The sequence below is a fragment of the Plutella xylostella genome, chromosome 22 (assembly GCF_932276165.1).
Source record: "Plutella xylostella chromosome 22, ilPluXylo3.1, whole genome shotgun sequence".
NCBI lineage: Eukaryota > Metazoa > Arthropoda > Insecta > Lepidoptera > Plutellidae > Plutella > Plutella xylostella.
The window spans coordinates 5,973,388-5,988,255 of NC_064002.1; the positions used below are offsets into that span (position 1 = coordinate 5,973,388).

Consider the following 14,868-nt stretch of genomic DNA (forward strand, 5'->3'; position numbering starts at 1 on the left):
CTTGATCGGGAGCATTCTTTTCATCTACCTACACCCTGTATAGTTTCCTTGACAATAATTTAATTCCGGCGGCGTTCCAACAGATTAGAATCACTTACTAAGTAAGTATATAAGTTTTTGTTTACTTAAAGTAATTATACATTTCCACATCAGTTAACTTGAATGATTTATTGCACTATTCACTCAATATTTTCTGTCCACTTAACATTAATTTATGATGATTTCTTTTGCTTATGATTCAATTTACAGTTGTATGCTACAGGTATTTAGGAAGGAACTTCCATTATTTTAGAAGATTTTAAGTTTTTTAGTATAAGGATTGGCTGTCGGCCTGTAGAACTTCCAAAAATACTCTAATTTAAAACCCGTGACATTGATTAGGTAGGGTCAAATGTTACACCTGTGGACAGTTTCCAGAATTTGGAGTAAAGAAGATAGCGTATAGTATAACGCATAACTTTGAAGTATTCATGTGAAAAAATCTAGAACACTCAAGCCAAAATCCCTTGATTTGACTAAGTAGGTCATATTTTACTCACCTACATAATAGAGCAGGGAAAAGATCCGTGTAATTTACATATTCATGACAGTTTGGATGAATACATTCATAATTTTATACTGTCACGGTCAAAATGTAGAGCACAAATTATAATAAAAATCTGTTTCCGACGCACAATAGTGTCGTAATTTTAATAGCTAGTAAAATATTTAGCATTCATGCACGTGACGTAGAAGCCTATCACGTGATAACCACAAACTATATACTTACTTACACTGGCCTGCAAAATAACTAAAACACTTTAAAATAGCTACAACATTATTTTACATACATAAAACGCACACTTTAAAAATTAAAATAAAATAAAAATTACTTGTTAGGTGCCAATTAAAGTTTTAATAAATCGCTGCTAAGTATTTCCATATCAAATATCTGTGCTGTTTTGTATTGGAAAATAATTAAGTACTTAGCCAAAATACCGCCATGACATGGAGACGATGTCATTGTCTCTAGAAAACTTTTGCTCAACTTTGGATACCTACATATCTAATAATCCATTTCTTTAACCGTGAATTTGATATTATGGGGACTAATCTTTCATTTCACGATTTACTGCGTATATTCAAAGTTCTTCAGAATGACTATCTTCTTTGGCTTCTAATATAAGTTACTTAGCTTTTTAAGCTTGCAAAAACGAGTTTTTTAAATAAAGTATAAGTGAGTACTTATTTTTGCAGGTCAGTACTATTTAATTATGCCATGTACTAACCAGTTAACGTTATAGCATTGCTATTTTAAATAGGTAATTGGTTAATAAGCGGATAATTGGTGAAAAGTGGAATAGTGAGAAAAGTCGATACATTGTCATCGCTAGGCAGGTATACTTATATAGGCAATTGTATTTTAATTTTATTATAAACGAGTTTATTAGACATACGATTCTAACAAACCGAAAGTACCTACCTAATCATCAAGAATATTCATTAGTTTTTTTTATTATTTCAAGTGTGTCTGTGAGCTTATCATAAAGATAAAATTTTCAATGATTATATGAAACTTCTAACCGAATTGTATTGTTTTTCAAAAAGTGTTTTCCCCATTACGGTTAATACCTATAATTAATTTGTATTGTTTGTATAATAAATTTATCTACCGAGTAAGTTTTTTTTTTCACAAAGACAACAATTATTCGCAACATTAAGCCATTGGATGCGATGCTTCACACGGGTGGCCTGGCGTGCTGTTGCAAGGTATATAACAGAGATGTATTATGTAAATATTTGTATTTGTACCTACCTACTTATTAAAATGTATAAGTATCTATTTTACATATTCTACTTTACGATACCTTCGTGTGACCATCTTTCAGGTCTTCCTGAACACGGGATACTTTCATCCTGGAATTCTCAAGGGAAATTAATTGGTAAGGCTAAGTGGAGCTTACAGGTTAAAGTCCTGTTAGTTAGTATTTAAGGTATCTCTTTTAATAATTACTGTTTATTTTTTAGCCTAAGAAACTTTTGATACACCATAGGTATCACTGGCCATCGCTACTTACGCTCCTGCAGCAAATTGTGCAAAATTGATAAAATAATGTTTGGGGCAAACCCGTCCTTGAGACTCTGAATACATCTCTGTCCGACTGAGTCGTCAACCAGCAGATTACACTAGAGTTAATTATTGATGCTAACCCGAGATAAACTGCGCATTGAAACTGAAATGTCAGCCGCGATAATAATAATACCCGAGATTTATCAGTCTGACTTTAATGTCGAAGGTTTCTGTTTTGTGAATTGATATATTGACGGCCCAAGACTACTATTAGTGCTGAGGTGATGAGTGTCGGTGTCGTCGGTGACGGTAAAATGCTTTAAGTTTTCCAAAATATGTTTGGTAAGTTAAGTTAATTAATATACGTTATACTATAGAAATTATTGGTATTTTCGCATCTATAATGTAGAGCTATTGTGTCAAGCTTTCATAGTCATCTAGTTGGCTTTTGCCCGGAGGCATCCGTTTCATAATTGTCACACCACTTTAATTGCCACCAAAGTAATTGGTCCAGTTCAAAACACCTTTGTATCCCCACAGAATGCCTCCCTCTACCACCACCTACATAGAAGGGGTGCCTGTATATAAAGTGAAAGAGTCCACTGCACGCAACACACGAAACCGAACTTACGCGCGTGTGTTTTGTTTTTATTTTTTTAAACGTGTTCTAAAGTGGTGTACCATGTTGCGTAAGAGTGTCTTTTTTGTTTTGTTCGGTTGTGCGCTGGCGTTCCCACAGCAATACCAGCAGCAGTACCAACATCAGCAGCAAGTCAGTAATTTTGAAATTGGAACGCTATTTTCTTTTTCAGCTGTGTGATGTGTGAAAGTGACAGTTGCAGTAGCAATGTGCCTGTACCTAGTTATTAGGGGAAAGTGTTTATGTCTCTGAGTAGCAGTTTCAGCCGCGTACCTATTATTAAAATTAAAAGTGTTTGATCGGTAAATACAAATACATACATAACATTAGGTATTATTGACGTAAAGTTTGTATTGCTGGTACGATATTTTAGTATTATTATTACGATTATCTATCATAGGTAAATATCATACATTATGTAGGTTTACTTCGTTTTAAACCATATCAAGTTTAATAGTTATGACTGTTTAAAATGTTGGAAATACTTAAATCAGTAAAGTTAGATGTCCTTGTGTTAAAGATTCAAGATGAAAGCCTTTCCCATAGCCTTCGGATCAATGAAAGATTAGAAGTTCTAATCGTGCTGGGGGTTAACGGAAAAGGTCGAAGTTGAAACGATAACATTCTCCCATTGTCTTCAGTTTCAGTACGTTTACATATAAAATTGCCACAAGTAGGTATTCACATATCCTTACTGGTGATACCAAGGATAAAAAAAACAAAGTATCCCTATCTTTCTGTAACGTTTCTTAGTGTTATTATCATATTAAGACATCATGAATTTAAAGATAGAAAACCTATAATTCCGAACCGAAAATGTGAACTCAAATATGGGTAAAATGTGAACTACTCGTATGGTAAAGGTAATCTTACAGTAGTTACAATGTTTTGAATAAAATGTTTATTATATTGGAAGTTTATTATAAGTTCTTATTCAGTATATCTTGTTCTGACTGTTATCCATATGAACTGTGCAAAATTTTACTAAATAAGTTTTATATAATATGCACTAGGCTAGCGAACAATGAAAAAGGTACAATAGTACCAAATTTCTCTTGTATTTCCAATCTGGGAAAAAGATGCTCACTTCAAAGTGTAACTCATTTTCGGAAAAAAGTGCTTAGCCCGTCAATCAGTAAGGTGACAATAATCAAAATTAAATCCTAAGCTCAAAATAATAATTATATACTTTGTTAAGTAACTTTGAACTACGAGTACTAAGGGTGGGTTGCACCATTTAACTTTAATTACGTATTACAAACGTCAAATCCCTTGACGAGAGAGATCAATCTTCAAGAGATTTGACGTTTGTAATAGTTAAAGTTAAATGGTGCAACCCACCCTTAACTTATCTTATGACTATTTCAATTTAATCAAGTACTATTCTTACACTGTCCATACAAATACAGACCGTTTCCCCTCGATCATCAGTCTAGATTCTTTTACCTAGATTTTGATAGATAATGTGGATATTATGAAGTAGCTAGCTAAGAAAATTCGAATCATATACCTGTAAGAGTAGATGGTAATAGGTACGTATACCTAATATGTAGTTCCGTTCTCTTGTAAAATTCACGCAAAATTATTACACTTCTTTTTTGTGGATCAGTCAGTCAAATAACCAATCAAGTAAATCGGAACCACTTGAACACATGCAACTATTACCTACCTACATATTTGGACCTAGGTATTTCATAATGACCATCAACGGAGTCTTATCTAGGTTATTTAAACAGGATCTGATATGTTACATAATGTGTTTTAACCTGGTTATTGACCGTTAAAGTATACGGTTGATTTGTAATTTCTTGTTATGTAAGAAAAAATATAATTGATACAGTTTGGCAATGATATTACCGACATGTGGTAATGAACCAGTCTCATTAAATATAGGTATTATTTGTTATGTTATGTATTTATCTATCAGCTGTTACACATTAGTACCTAATTATAACAATTTATCGAGGCTCAGAGATTACATTCGCATGTATTTCCTTCCTTTTGGCATTCACCATAGACTACTACACTAGTCTATAGGCATTCACCATAGTACACAATACTTACTATTTTCTCTCTCCAACCCAGGAAGCTGAAGGCATTCCCCCTCACCTATTGAGGCAGTACTTGGGACAACAGCACCAGCAGCCATCACCGCAGGCCACACAGATCCTCACGCGGCCACTGAACGTCGCCACTCCTGCGCGCCTGGTAAGTAATCACACAATACAGTCATAATCATTATCATAAGGGCCAGTATCGGCACATCATGCACTGTCAGCGACTGTAACTAATCAGAATCTGATTGGCTAATCCTCCAGTCCTGTTAGAGCTACTAACGAAGACTAAAAACTAAGAAAGATAATCATCAGCCACTTCATAGACTTAGGCCTCTCTCAAGGAGTGCCAAAATTCGGCTTGCCTTGTCCAACCACTACCAGTTAATAAATTATCTGAGGCAGTGATGTCAGTTATATAATCATTAATATCAGCGATCAATCCCCGACTGCTGTGTTATAAGAAAAAAGTTTACCAACTCTCAATCTGAATTATTTAGGCACTCACATCCCATTTCTCCTACTTACAGCCCTACAACATCCAACAAGAGCAGCAGCAGTACCAGCCCCAGCCCCAACCCCAGTACCAGCCGGCGCCCCAACCCCAGTACAGGCCGCAACCGGCGCCCCAGTACAGACCTCAACCCCAGGCGCAGGCCGCGCGCGACCCTCAGGAGGATTATGACGTAAGTTTTGAAGCTGTTCTATCAGTGTTATGTAAATTAGTGTCGGACGATGAAATGTATGAGGGAGAGGAACCTGTTGAAGCTTTAGGTTTCGTATTGTAAGGTAGCAAAAACTGCCCGCGAGCTTTGTTTCGCCAATAAAAGATTTCTTGTTAAAATTCTGGAATGAGATATAGGGATGTACCTATAGCAGCTTCCTACTTTTTACACACCAAATTTCATAACTTCCGTTCAGTAGATTTGAAAGAGAACTAATAATAAATGTTCACTGCTTCAGAGTAGCTTCTCTCAATACGAGCCATTAGTCTATCGTCAGTCTTTCTCATCTAAAGTTCTAAACATATACCTAACCGGCTTCCGGCTTACCTGTTACCCGGTGGACCAAGATGTTAAAGGAGTTACTATTTAGGTAGATGAGTTAGCTAGAATTCAATGTTGATGGAATTGCTGGTTTAAGCATAGGAATGGTAAAACGAAAGACTTGCTTACTGGACAGGTGGCCATTAACTTCAGTCAAAACATATTAGGAAGAATAGTAAAGTCTTTGCTTTCCTAAAGCTTTACTAGGACTTGTTACAAGCCTACAAGACCACCATATTATATGTATTATCTGCAACGTACCTACTAAGTCTTCCTAGATACAGAGACAAACGCCGTTACTCCATCACCAGTTAAGAATGCTGAATCTAAATCTTAAGACATTGTAATAGAACACTGGAAATGGTTATGCTAAGCGTTGCCAATTGTAGAACTATTATCGTGCGTTGGCAAAATACTTCCTCGCGTTTATTCGAAGGCACAGTTTTTTGTGTACAGCTGTTCCGGTTATTGCAATTTATGTGGCATATACAACTTTGTGCGTTCACCCGGTTATGTAAAAGATCTTTACGGCGATTTGTAATGAATATTTTCAGTTACGATTATGAAAGTCTATTTAGCTTTTAATTTACCGGAGCTTCCGGAAGCAGGTTATTCTGATGAGCACAAGCATCTGAAATCTAGCAAAGTAATTAAACTTTCCCAACAAATTAACAAGTTATCAAGACAAAACCACATAAACCGACGTTATGTTTTATTTACTTGGGTACCGATATACCTAAGGCTTTGCTATAGGGTTTTCAACCCATATTCCTCTACACATTAAATAGATAATTAAAGCTTAAGCATCTAATACTTGAGGCACCTTCCTGTTTTGTGAACATAATACATCATAAACCAACCTGATCTCCGCAATGGACTAAGTACGGCCAGATCCGACGATTATTAGTTTATTACTTACTACCTCGTAACAAGTTAACTTTCTCTGAGAGGCCAGTGGTCTTGCGTCGATACGCAAATTTATCGTTCATTATATTCAGGTAGGTACTTAGAAGAGATTGTAAAACGAAACCATCTTTGTATGAGCTTAGTAGCTTATATAGCTTATTAGAATCGAGCAATACTTTGTAAGGAGAGTCGGACATAACAAAACAATGGTAAATAAAATCTCGAAGTTCATCAGCAACTTATTGTTATTGGTTCTTTGTTAGAAATCCTATTAAATTTATTGTTTTGTAGGATGATTTTGATTAACTTTATAGTTCTTGCATAATAATAATAATGATTCGAACTATAATTATGTGAACACTAGATGGATCTTCAAATAGCCAGTTGTACTGATTGAAGCATGCACATTGCACATAACTACACTGACGAGGAATGCATAGGTTCCAGTGACATAAGGAACGGCAATGGAAGGTAGTACTTTATACATACAACAGCTACTAAAACCCCACTATTGATGACAATATTATTACGACCATTATTATAACCCATCTCCTTTCACAGCCCAACCCTTCATACCAGTTCGGTTTCGACGTGAACGACGACCAGTACACCAACTACCAGAACCGCAAGGAGCAGCGAGACGGTGACGTCATCAAGGGGTCCTACTCTGTGGTCGACAGTGATGGCTTCATCAGAACTGTTACTTACACCGCCGACCCGAAAGAAGGTTTTAAGGCTGAGGTGAGGAACTTTGGAGGGAATATTGTGGTTTGGTGAAGTTAAAAGACTAATTATTATCGGACTAGCACTACACTATACAGTCTAACTACATATACATATATTCTGTATAAGGGCAGAAAGAAAAGTGGATTTATCTGAAGAGAACCTTGAATGTTTTTCCTGTAAATTCATCGCAGCCAAATTTATCACCAACACCAAAATTTATAAGGGGGAAAATAATAATAATTAGGTATTTTTTCAAAATGACTTATTTAATCTGTAGAAGTATTTAACTATTATAATCTATGTCCGACTAATCTATTCCATATTACCCCAGGTTTCACGGCAACCGACCGACATTGTGGTGAAAATCCCCACGCCGAAGCCGCAAACTCTTCAGCACCAGCAGCCTCAGCAGGTTCAACACCAGCACCAACACCAGCCGCAGCAGCAACAGGCACCTCAATACTACCGTTACCAACAATAAAAAACCTTTTTTAAAGTGAAGCCGAAGAAAACAAAGCCACAGAGAGATTCAGCGGCGTTTCAAAAAGGAACGCATGTGACATTATGAACTCACAAAATCATTCCTAATTTAAAATTATGTTTCCTTTGGCTTCCGATATAAATTATACTGGCCGTAGTAACAAAATCTTTAGTTAACTTTTTAAGCACGCAAGGTTTTGTCACAATGGTCGTTAGTCCTTCCTATTTACATAATAGAATACTACATACCTACTTACCTAGATTTTGAATATTCATAATTTTTGTAGGTAAATTAATCTGTTGGATTTTAGACATGAATGTGAATAAGTTCTTATTTATGTAAAATGTACTTAAGTAAGTATACTCGATTTAAGAAAATCTGATTCTTAAAATACAGCACTTCTACTTTAGTGCAATTTTCTTAAAATTTATTGTATTTAAAATATTGTGATATAAAATAGGCTATCGTCATGTAAAACAAAGTCACATTTAAGCAGGTACCTACCCAATAACTTCAGTACCTTGAGAAGTCTGACTGTTTGTAGAGAAGTTAAAAATAAATAAAATATAAAATACTTACGTTATTTCATTTGCTTAAACGCAGCTTATAATAGAAGTACTTACATAATTAATTAAATAATAAATTAATAACTTTTACCTACCTCATACTTGTTGGTGACTTCTTAAACCTCGGATGAACACTACACTGAACAGACTGAGAAAAATACGCGGGAATCGCACTATACACATTTAAAATCCGATGGCGGAAGCGGATATTTAATTAATAGACAATTTTATATTATCTATAGACAAGCAAGAGTCAACAAAGAGTCAACAAGAGATTTATCCATAGACAAAATTTGGAGTGGAAGTGAAAATCTAAAATTCATTATTCTGAAGTTTGTAAACATTAGGGATGTCAACCGAACTTTACCGAGTTTACCGGTTATTGTTTTTCTTCACTTTGATACTTACTCATTAAATACCTACTGTGCTACCACAAATATCTTTATTTACTGTTTAACAAGTGTTTAAAACAAAATTTGACATATTTTGTAGGCGTTTGACAGCGCTAAACTCGTGTATGATAGTATTTATACTGTCTAAGTTTTTGTGGTAAGGCCCCTACACTTTAAAAAAGAGGCTGACAGCCTCCTCGGAACCATCCCGGGCGACGGCAGCGAACTAAAAGAAATTATTCTACCTTTAATAAACTCCTGTTAAAATGAAATTCTTTTTTCATTTAATTAATTTGTTTGTGCGTTTTGAATATCTTTTCAAAATGTTTAACTATTTTGAGGTATTATGTCTAATTTAAGTCGAATAATGCCCATTTGATTATTTTAATTAGTTTATAAAGGTGTTACTTATGCAAAACAATCAAAAAAATTATTGAAATGAGGCTAGTTTTTTTTTATTTTCGGTTTTAAGCATAAAATTTTGGCAAAAGATTAAAAAACCTTAAATATTACATATGTTAGAAATGGTTAAGTTTTGGATAATGCATTATTGGGTTCAATCGACTGAAAATGCCTTCCTCTATCACCTCCTGAAAGGATCTAGTCTACTAACCAATAACCCTGTATTTTACCGATGCAATAAGTTAAAAAAAATATTTTTTGACACCAAAAAATCACTCTTAATTTTTCCAATGAGTTTAATGTCGGTTTTATTATGTATAGGTATGGGTAATATTATTAAAGTTATTAACACTGTATAGAAATAAAAATAAAAATTTAAATAACTTATTAACAAAAAGTAAATTTTTCAGTCTATAGACATACTTATGTATAACAAATAAATAAAAATGGCCAAAAAATTTTCAATTCATTTTTTTGGCAATTTTTATACAAAGTTTATACAAATCATTATTATGATATATTATGTTTCTTAGCCTAATATTAAATATTCTAAAATTAAACTTATAACTAGGTATTTGTTTATAATGACTTACTTAAATGTAATAAATGCATTTTGAGAAATTTTATTTCAGACTCACTATTTATATAAAATCACACTCACATAAATAATTCGATTTCTTGAGAATATTCATACAAATATCGATGTCAGTAGTTATATACTGTAAATCAGTTTAATTGCGTTATCAATGTACAAACTTTTTATATCCGTTATAGTTTATTAAAATATTATAAGGTTTTTGTGCTATTACAGTTTGCTGAGGCTTGAACCATAGCCTATAGGTAAAAGTTAGCGGGTATTTATTTTTTAAATTGACGTGATGTTTTTTTACAAATGGCAAAATGAAATCAAATTGTTTAAATAATTAATCCTATTATATCTAACTAAGGTGTGCCTATCGGATCTGGCCGGCATACACAACCTGATTCTACGAGTACATAGTCCTGACCAGTTAAAGTCACAGGGCCAAGTGGTAAGACCAGGAACAAATACGGCACATACGTCTGAGTGCAGGAACCACGGATGAGTGAGCATTCACTGGACCTGTAAAAAAAACATATTTTTAAGTTACACAATAAGTTAAATAAGCAATTTTTGGTAGCCTTTAATTTATTGTACAATGACTTACTCGCAAACTTCAAAAACAACTTGCTGAAGAAGATCCGGGAACTTCTGAACTATTGTTACTGGTTGGCCAGAAGTCAAAGAAACGCCATACATTGGTGCTGTAGTGTTGTATCTCGTGCGGCAAAGTCGTGTGCCACCACATGAATTACCACTTGTCATTGGCGTTAGTCCTGGTATATTGCTCGCCCGTGCTGGAATGAGAAATAAATATTAATATTCTTCTTCTATCGTGTAAAATGCACTAAGCTAGCTTCCTCCAGTGTTTTGCTACTCTTATTGCGAGATATTTATTTATTATATATTTAATATTAATATTAATATTAAAATCAATTGAATATCGACCAGAGGAAATCAAAACCTTCCCTGCCTGACAATCCACTCTCTACGAAAGTAATAATGCAGAATACATGCATCACTTTAATTCAATTGTAGGTAGGTAGGTACCTATATCCATTCAATTTATTTTTAGACTTTTTGGTCAAGGAAAACCAAATAAGAATAAATAAGTAACTTACCAGTTCTATTGCCAGTATTTTTTGTATTTGCCGGCATTGCGTATTCCGTGTGAGCATCCAGAAGCGCTCTTCTCATTATTAATGGATCAACGGTTTTACTTGTTGGAAATCCAGATCTTGCTTGCCTCACCGACTGTCCCCATATTCCAGATTTTAATGCTCTGTTTACTAAATGCCTGAAATCATTAAACAATTCTTTTTTTACATAAATATAACAAATTAAATCTTATTTAAACGGTTCATCATCAACATCGTGCAAAGGAAGATTCACCATCAAATCAGATTTATTCTACAAAAAGCAAGCCTCTGGTATATGATAAAAACGGTAGGGTTTTTACATTTTGTAAAAGTATACAAACAAAAAATTTAATGCTTAAATAAACTGACATTATCTATAAAGGGAAGAAAAATTGGTCAGTAAAATTAAACAGTAAGTACGAAATTGAAGTACGTAAAGCAATCTAGGATAATAACAATAATTTCAAAATTGCAGTTAAGAAAATTACACTTATAAGGTTGAGTCGTGGGAAAATTCACACGGAATGTAGACAGAGCGTTCTAAATAACGGAATAACTGTGTATGTGCATTGGGAATAGGTACACTGATGCCATCAAGGTAGCATCACTTGAGAATATTTTAAATTAACTAGTATTAATATTATAAGGGATTAACAACTTTTTACTAAGAGTATGTACTAATTATATTTTTAGTGTTTTTAGATTTTCTATTTATTAAATCACTCCGAATGTAAGGATAAGGCAATGGAGAAACACTAATTACCTAGGATAGGGTCTTCCATCTGGTCCAGGACAGTCTGTACCTTCTAACGCATCACCCCACGCATATTTTAATCTGAGGCTGCAATCAGCGATGACACAGCTTATGACAAGAGCCTGAAAAACATAAATTAATAATATTGAAATTTCAATGAATCTTTAAGCTTACACCACGGTAAAAGAAAAAAAATATTAATATGCAAAGATGCACAATGAGGACAATCAATATCGGATAATGTCACACAAAATGACTGGGTGCTGCGCGTGAGTGGTTGTCATTGCGGTATGTATGCCGCGGCCGATTGACCTGCTTCCCGTTACCAACTTCACATTTGAAACAAAGCCTTCCTTTACTTGGCTTCATAATGATGGTCGAATAATCGTGATACGATTTTATCAATTGCTTTTGATACCGTTGCCTAGTGACGACCTACCTATACAAAATAACAGTAACAAACAGCGATAGATAATATTTTGTTTATAACTAATATATAGTTTATTAAAGATTTTGGTGACTTGCTGATTAAAATTCCTTTACAAACTGCGTTATCGTAGATTGTGTTGATAAAAAAAACGCATCTCATTTCAATATGTATGTTAAATGGTCCACAGCTAAACACACTTGTTACTTTTTGAAACAGGTGCTCCGATCCGGTTGTAGGTAGGTAGTTGGATACGCTCACAATGCGGTGGACAAGTGTAGGAAAAAGTTGTCAAGAAAGTGTCAGTCAGTGTATCTAGGTCAGAAATGTATGAATGTCATTCAACCTTTAAGACAACAGTACCAATACGCTTAAATTGTATTTCTGATTAAAGAGCTCATCGAATCATTCTTAAAATCTATCTTAAAGTGAAGTCAGTAATTTACCGTATTGTTAAAGGTAATCAAATAATTTATTATTAGCCACGTACCGTATCAAAGCAATTGGGATTTACCTTATTATAAATGTTATGTAGTAGTTAAATATTATAAATGTTATGCATAGCAATGAGAGTCTCTGGGGTTTATTGTAGGCAGGTTATGCATCTAGGAAATGATGAAAAAGTGAAATTAGATCAACTATGGATAGCGAAAGTGCTCATCGATCTCTTGGGTCTATTGTATGGACATCACGTTCTTGGACAACATTTTCCTATTTACTTCAGCACAGTTAAATACGTGATTGAAGTTTATTAGAGAAAGCTTCACATTTTGAATTTTCTCATGTTTAGAGTAATTTCTCCGATATTTGCTAGAAAGTTTATTATAGGTACATTTTTTGCGATAAAGCCCGCATAATATGTTTTCGCTAACAATAATTTTAAAAATAGGTAATTTGAAAATAATAACACTGTTTTTTTTTATTTCTGCATTAGGACCTTTATACAGTTGGTAAGTATTGTATGAGACAGACTCCTCATATGTATCAAAACTGGTTTAGCTCTTCTAAGGAAAGTAGCTAATAAGGAAGGTAACGGTAGTTTATCATGAAGCTTAGAGCTTAGTTGCTAGACTTGGAATTTATTCGTCATGCTTTAGTTGCTTCATAGTAATTTTATGATTCTTTCTTGATGAAGGCACTTACCCACAAAATACAAAATTTTGTGGTAGGTTAGTATGTATGAGTTACTTACTGTAACTTTTATAATCATACAGTTCCTACTCACATTTGATTTTGATACGAAACTGTAGTTTTTGAATCACATATTTACCGTTCAATGTTCGCCTTGATTATTAGTTCAGTAATATGTAGGATGTCATTTTGTGAATCTGCTGCAGGTAGGTATTTCATCCAATCGTTACTTATAATACGATAATGTTTTATTATGCCATATTTTCAACGTAATAGGCTTCTTCTAGCTACGAGTATAGGGTATTTTTTGTGTGCCAATACCTTTTATTGTGTAAAGTGCAGATATGTAACATAATGCCGGTCAGCCACCTTTATCTAATGACACGTTAATGCTTGGATGGCGAGCGGACACCGTACTTAACTGTAAAGTGGAGATAACACTTCACCCACAGCTTGTTTTATATTTTACCTTTTTTACCTATCTTCCTGAACGGTTTGTCTGCTCCGCATGCATAGCCAATGAGTCAGTAGACCATGCAGCGGATGCTACTTTACTCATTCTTAGACAACGGCAGTAAACATAGTTAACTCAAAAGTTATTCTTTGGTAAAAATTGTCAGATAGAAAGTTGTGGTATTGGCAGAAGAGCTAGGTTTTGTGTTGAATATATTTCAACATTGTAACGGTTTGGTCCATTTTGTAGAATCGTGAGCGTACTTTTGAAGTAAAGTGAAGTAGGAACCTACGTAGCTATAGACACATATTGCTAAAATTCAGTTGGTAATAATATCTTTATTTTTTAAGTATACTTAAATCTTCTTTATTTTGACATCGAGGTGAAGATACCTTACACAGTGTGTGCCATTTTTGCTTAGAAATATTTTAAATAAGTATTTACTGAATATTGAAAAAAATTGTAAAAGGTAAAAATTACTACAGATTATTTTGGTAGGTAGGTCTAGGTACTAATACCATACCCACATAAAAGCTTAAATACCTACATATATGTAATTATTATTATTATCACATAGGTAGGTACCTATCATGGGTTTAAAACAATGAATTAAAATTTACGCATCACTTCTACTTTTAACTTATTATCTCGGTTAAGTAGGTACTAACATAAATAATTCAAAACATTTATAAAAGTAATCCTTAAATTAATATGGGGTAGGTACTTACCAAGTTTACATAATAAACTATTAGCTTGGAACACATTTTGTAACTGATACAATAACACTAATATTACAACTCTGTTATGTGTAAGTCACTTTTATATGCGAAATTTCATCGAATGTGAGGACGATACATTCGCGTCCAAAGGAAGGGCGTGCGGTTGCGGTCGGCGCACTACCCAAGCAGACAACAAGTGGTGTTCATTATAACGGGACGGTTCGGCCGGGAATCTCTGCTGTGCCATTATCCACCTTGTAGCAGAGATATTATTTCATAAAAAATACCAAAACAATGCCATCTAGCGTGTTAGTTCGAAACTACTATACAATGACATAGACGAAATTTTAATTATACCGGTTTTTCCTAGACTGTTTTCCGATTGACGTTAGAAACATGCA

At 34.1% G+C, this 14,868-nt stretch overlaps 2 protein-coding genes across 2 annotated transcripts; one reads left to right on the forward strand and one right to left on the reverse strand.

Moving 5' to 3' along the window:
- Positions 1-2,650: 2,650 nt before the first annotated feature.
- LOC105382732 (activating signal cointegrator 1 complex subunit 2 homolog) lies at positions 2,651-8,477 on the forward strand. The gene is made up of 5 exons (XM_011552660.3): positions 2,651-2,822; positions 4,776-4,898; positions 5,275-5,430; positions 7,258-7,437; positions 7,754-8,477. The coding sequence occupies exons 1-5, from the start codon at positions 2,733-2,735 to the stop codon at positions 7,901-7,903; spliced, it is 699 nt and encodes a 232-aa protein (XP_011550962.1). The 5' UTR covers positions 2,651-2,732; the 3' UTR covers positions 7,904-8,477.
- Positions 8,478-9,796: 1,319 nt separating this feature from the next.
- On the reverse strand, positions 9,797-14,700 carry LOC105382731. Its single transcript, XM_011552659.3, has 5 exons — positions 14,477-14,700; positions 11,746-11,858; positions 10,965-11,140; positions 10,451-10,640; positions 9,797-10,365 (listed from the first exon to the last, which is right to left on the reverse strand). The coding sequence occupies exons 1-5, from the start codon at positions 14,510-14,512 to the stop codon at positions 10,206-10,208; spliced, it is 675 nt and encodes a 224-aa protein (XP_011550961.3). The 5' UTR covers positions 14,513-14,700; the 3' UTR covers positions 9,797-10,205.
- Positions 14,701-14,868: the final 168 nt, after the last annotated feature.

Coding starts and splice junctions, on each gene's coding strand:
- LOC105382732 (XM_011552660.3), top strand. CDS start 2,733: ATGTTGCGTAAGAGTGTCTTTTTTGTTTTGTTCGGTTGTGCGCTGGCG. Junction 2,823..4,775: donor AGTACCAACATCAGCAGCAA/GTCAGTAATTTT, acceptor TCTCCAACCCAG/GAAGCTGAAGGCATTCCCCC. Junction 7,438..7,753: donor AAGAAGGTTTTAAGGCTGAG/GTGAGGAACTTT, acceptor ATATTACCCCAG/GTTTCACGGCAACCGACCGA.
- LOC105382731 (XM_011552659.3), bottom strand. CDS start 14,512: ATGTGTTCCAAGCTAATAGTTTATTATGTAAACTTG. Junction 11,859..14,476: donor TAGTTTATTATGTAAACTTG/GTAAGTACCTAC, acceptor TATGTTTTTCAG/GCTCTTGTCATAAGCTGTGT. Junction 10,366..10,450: donor GTTGTTTTTGAAGTTTGCGA/GTAAGTCATTGT, acceptor TTTTTTTTACAG/GTCCAGTGAATGCTCACTCA.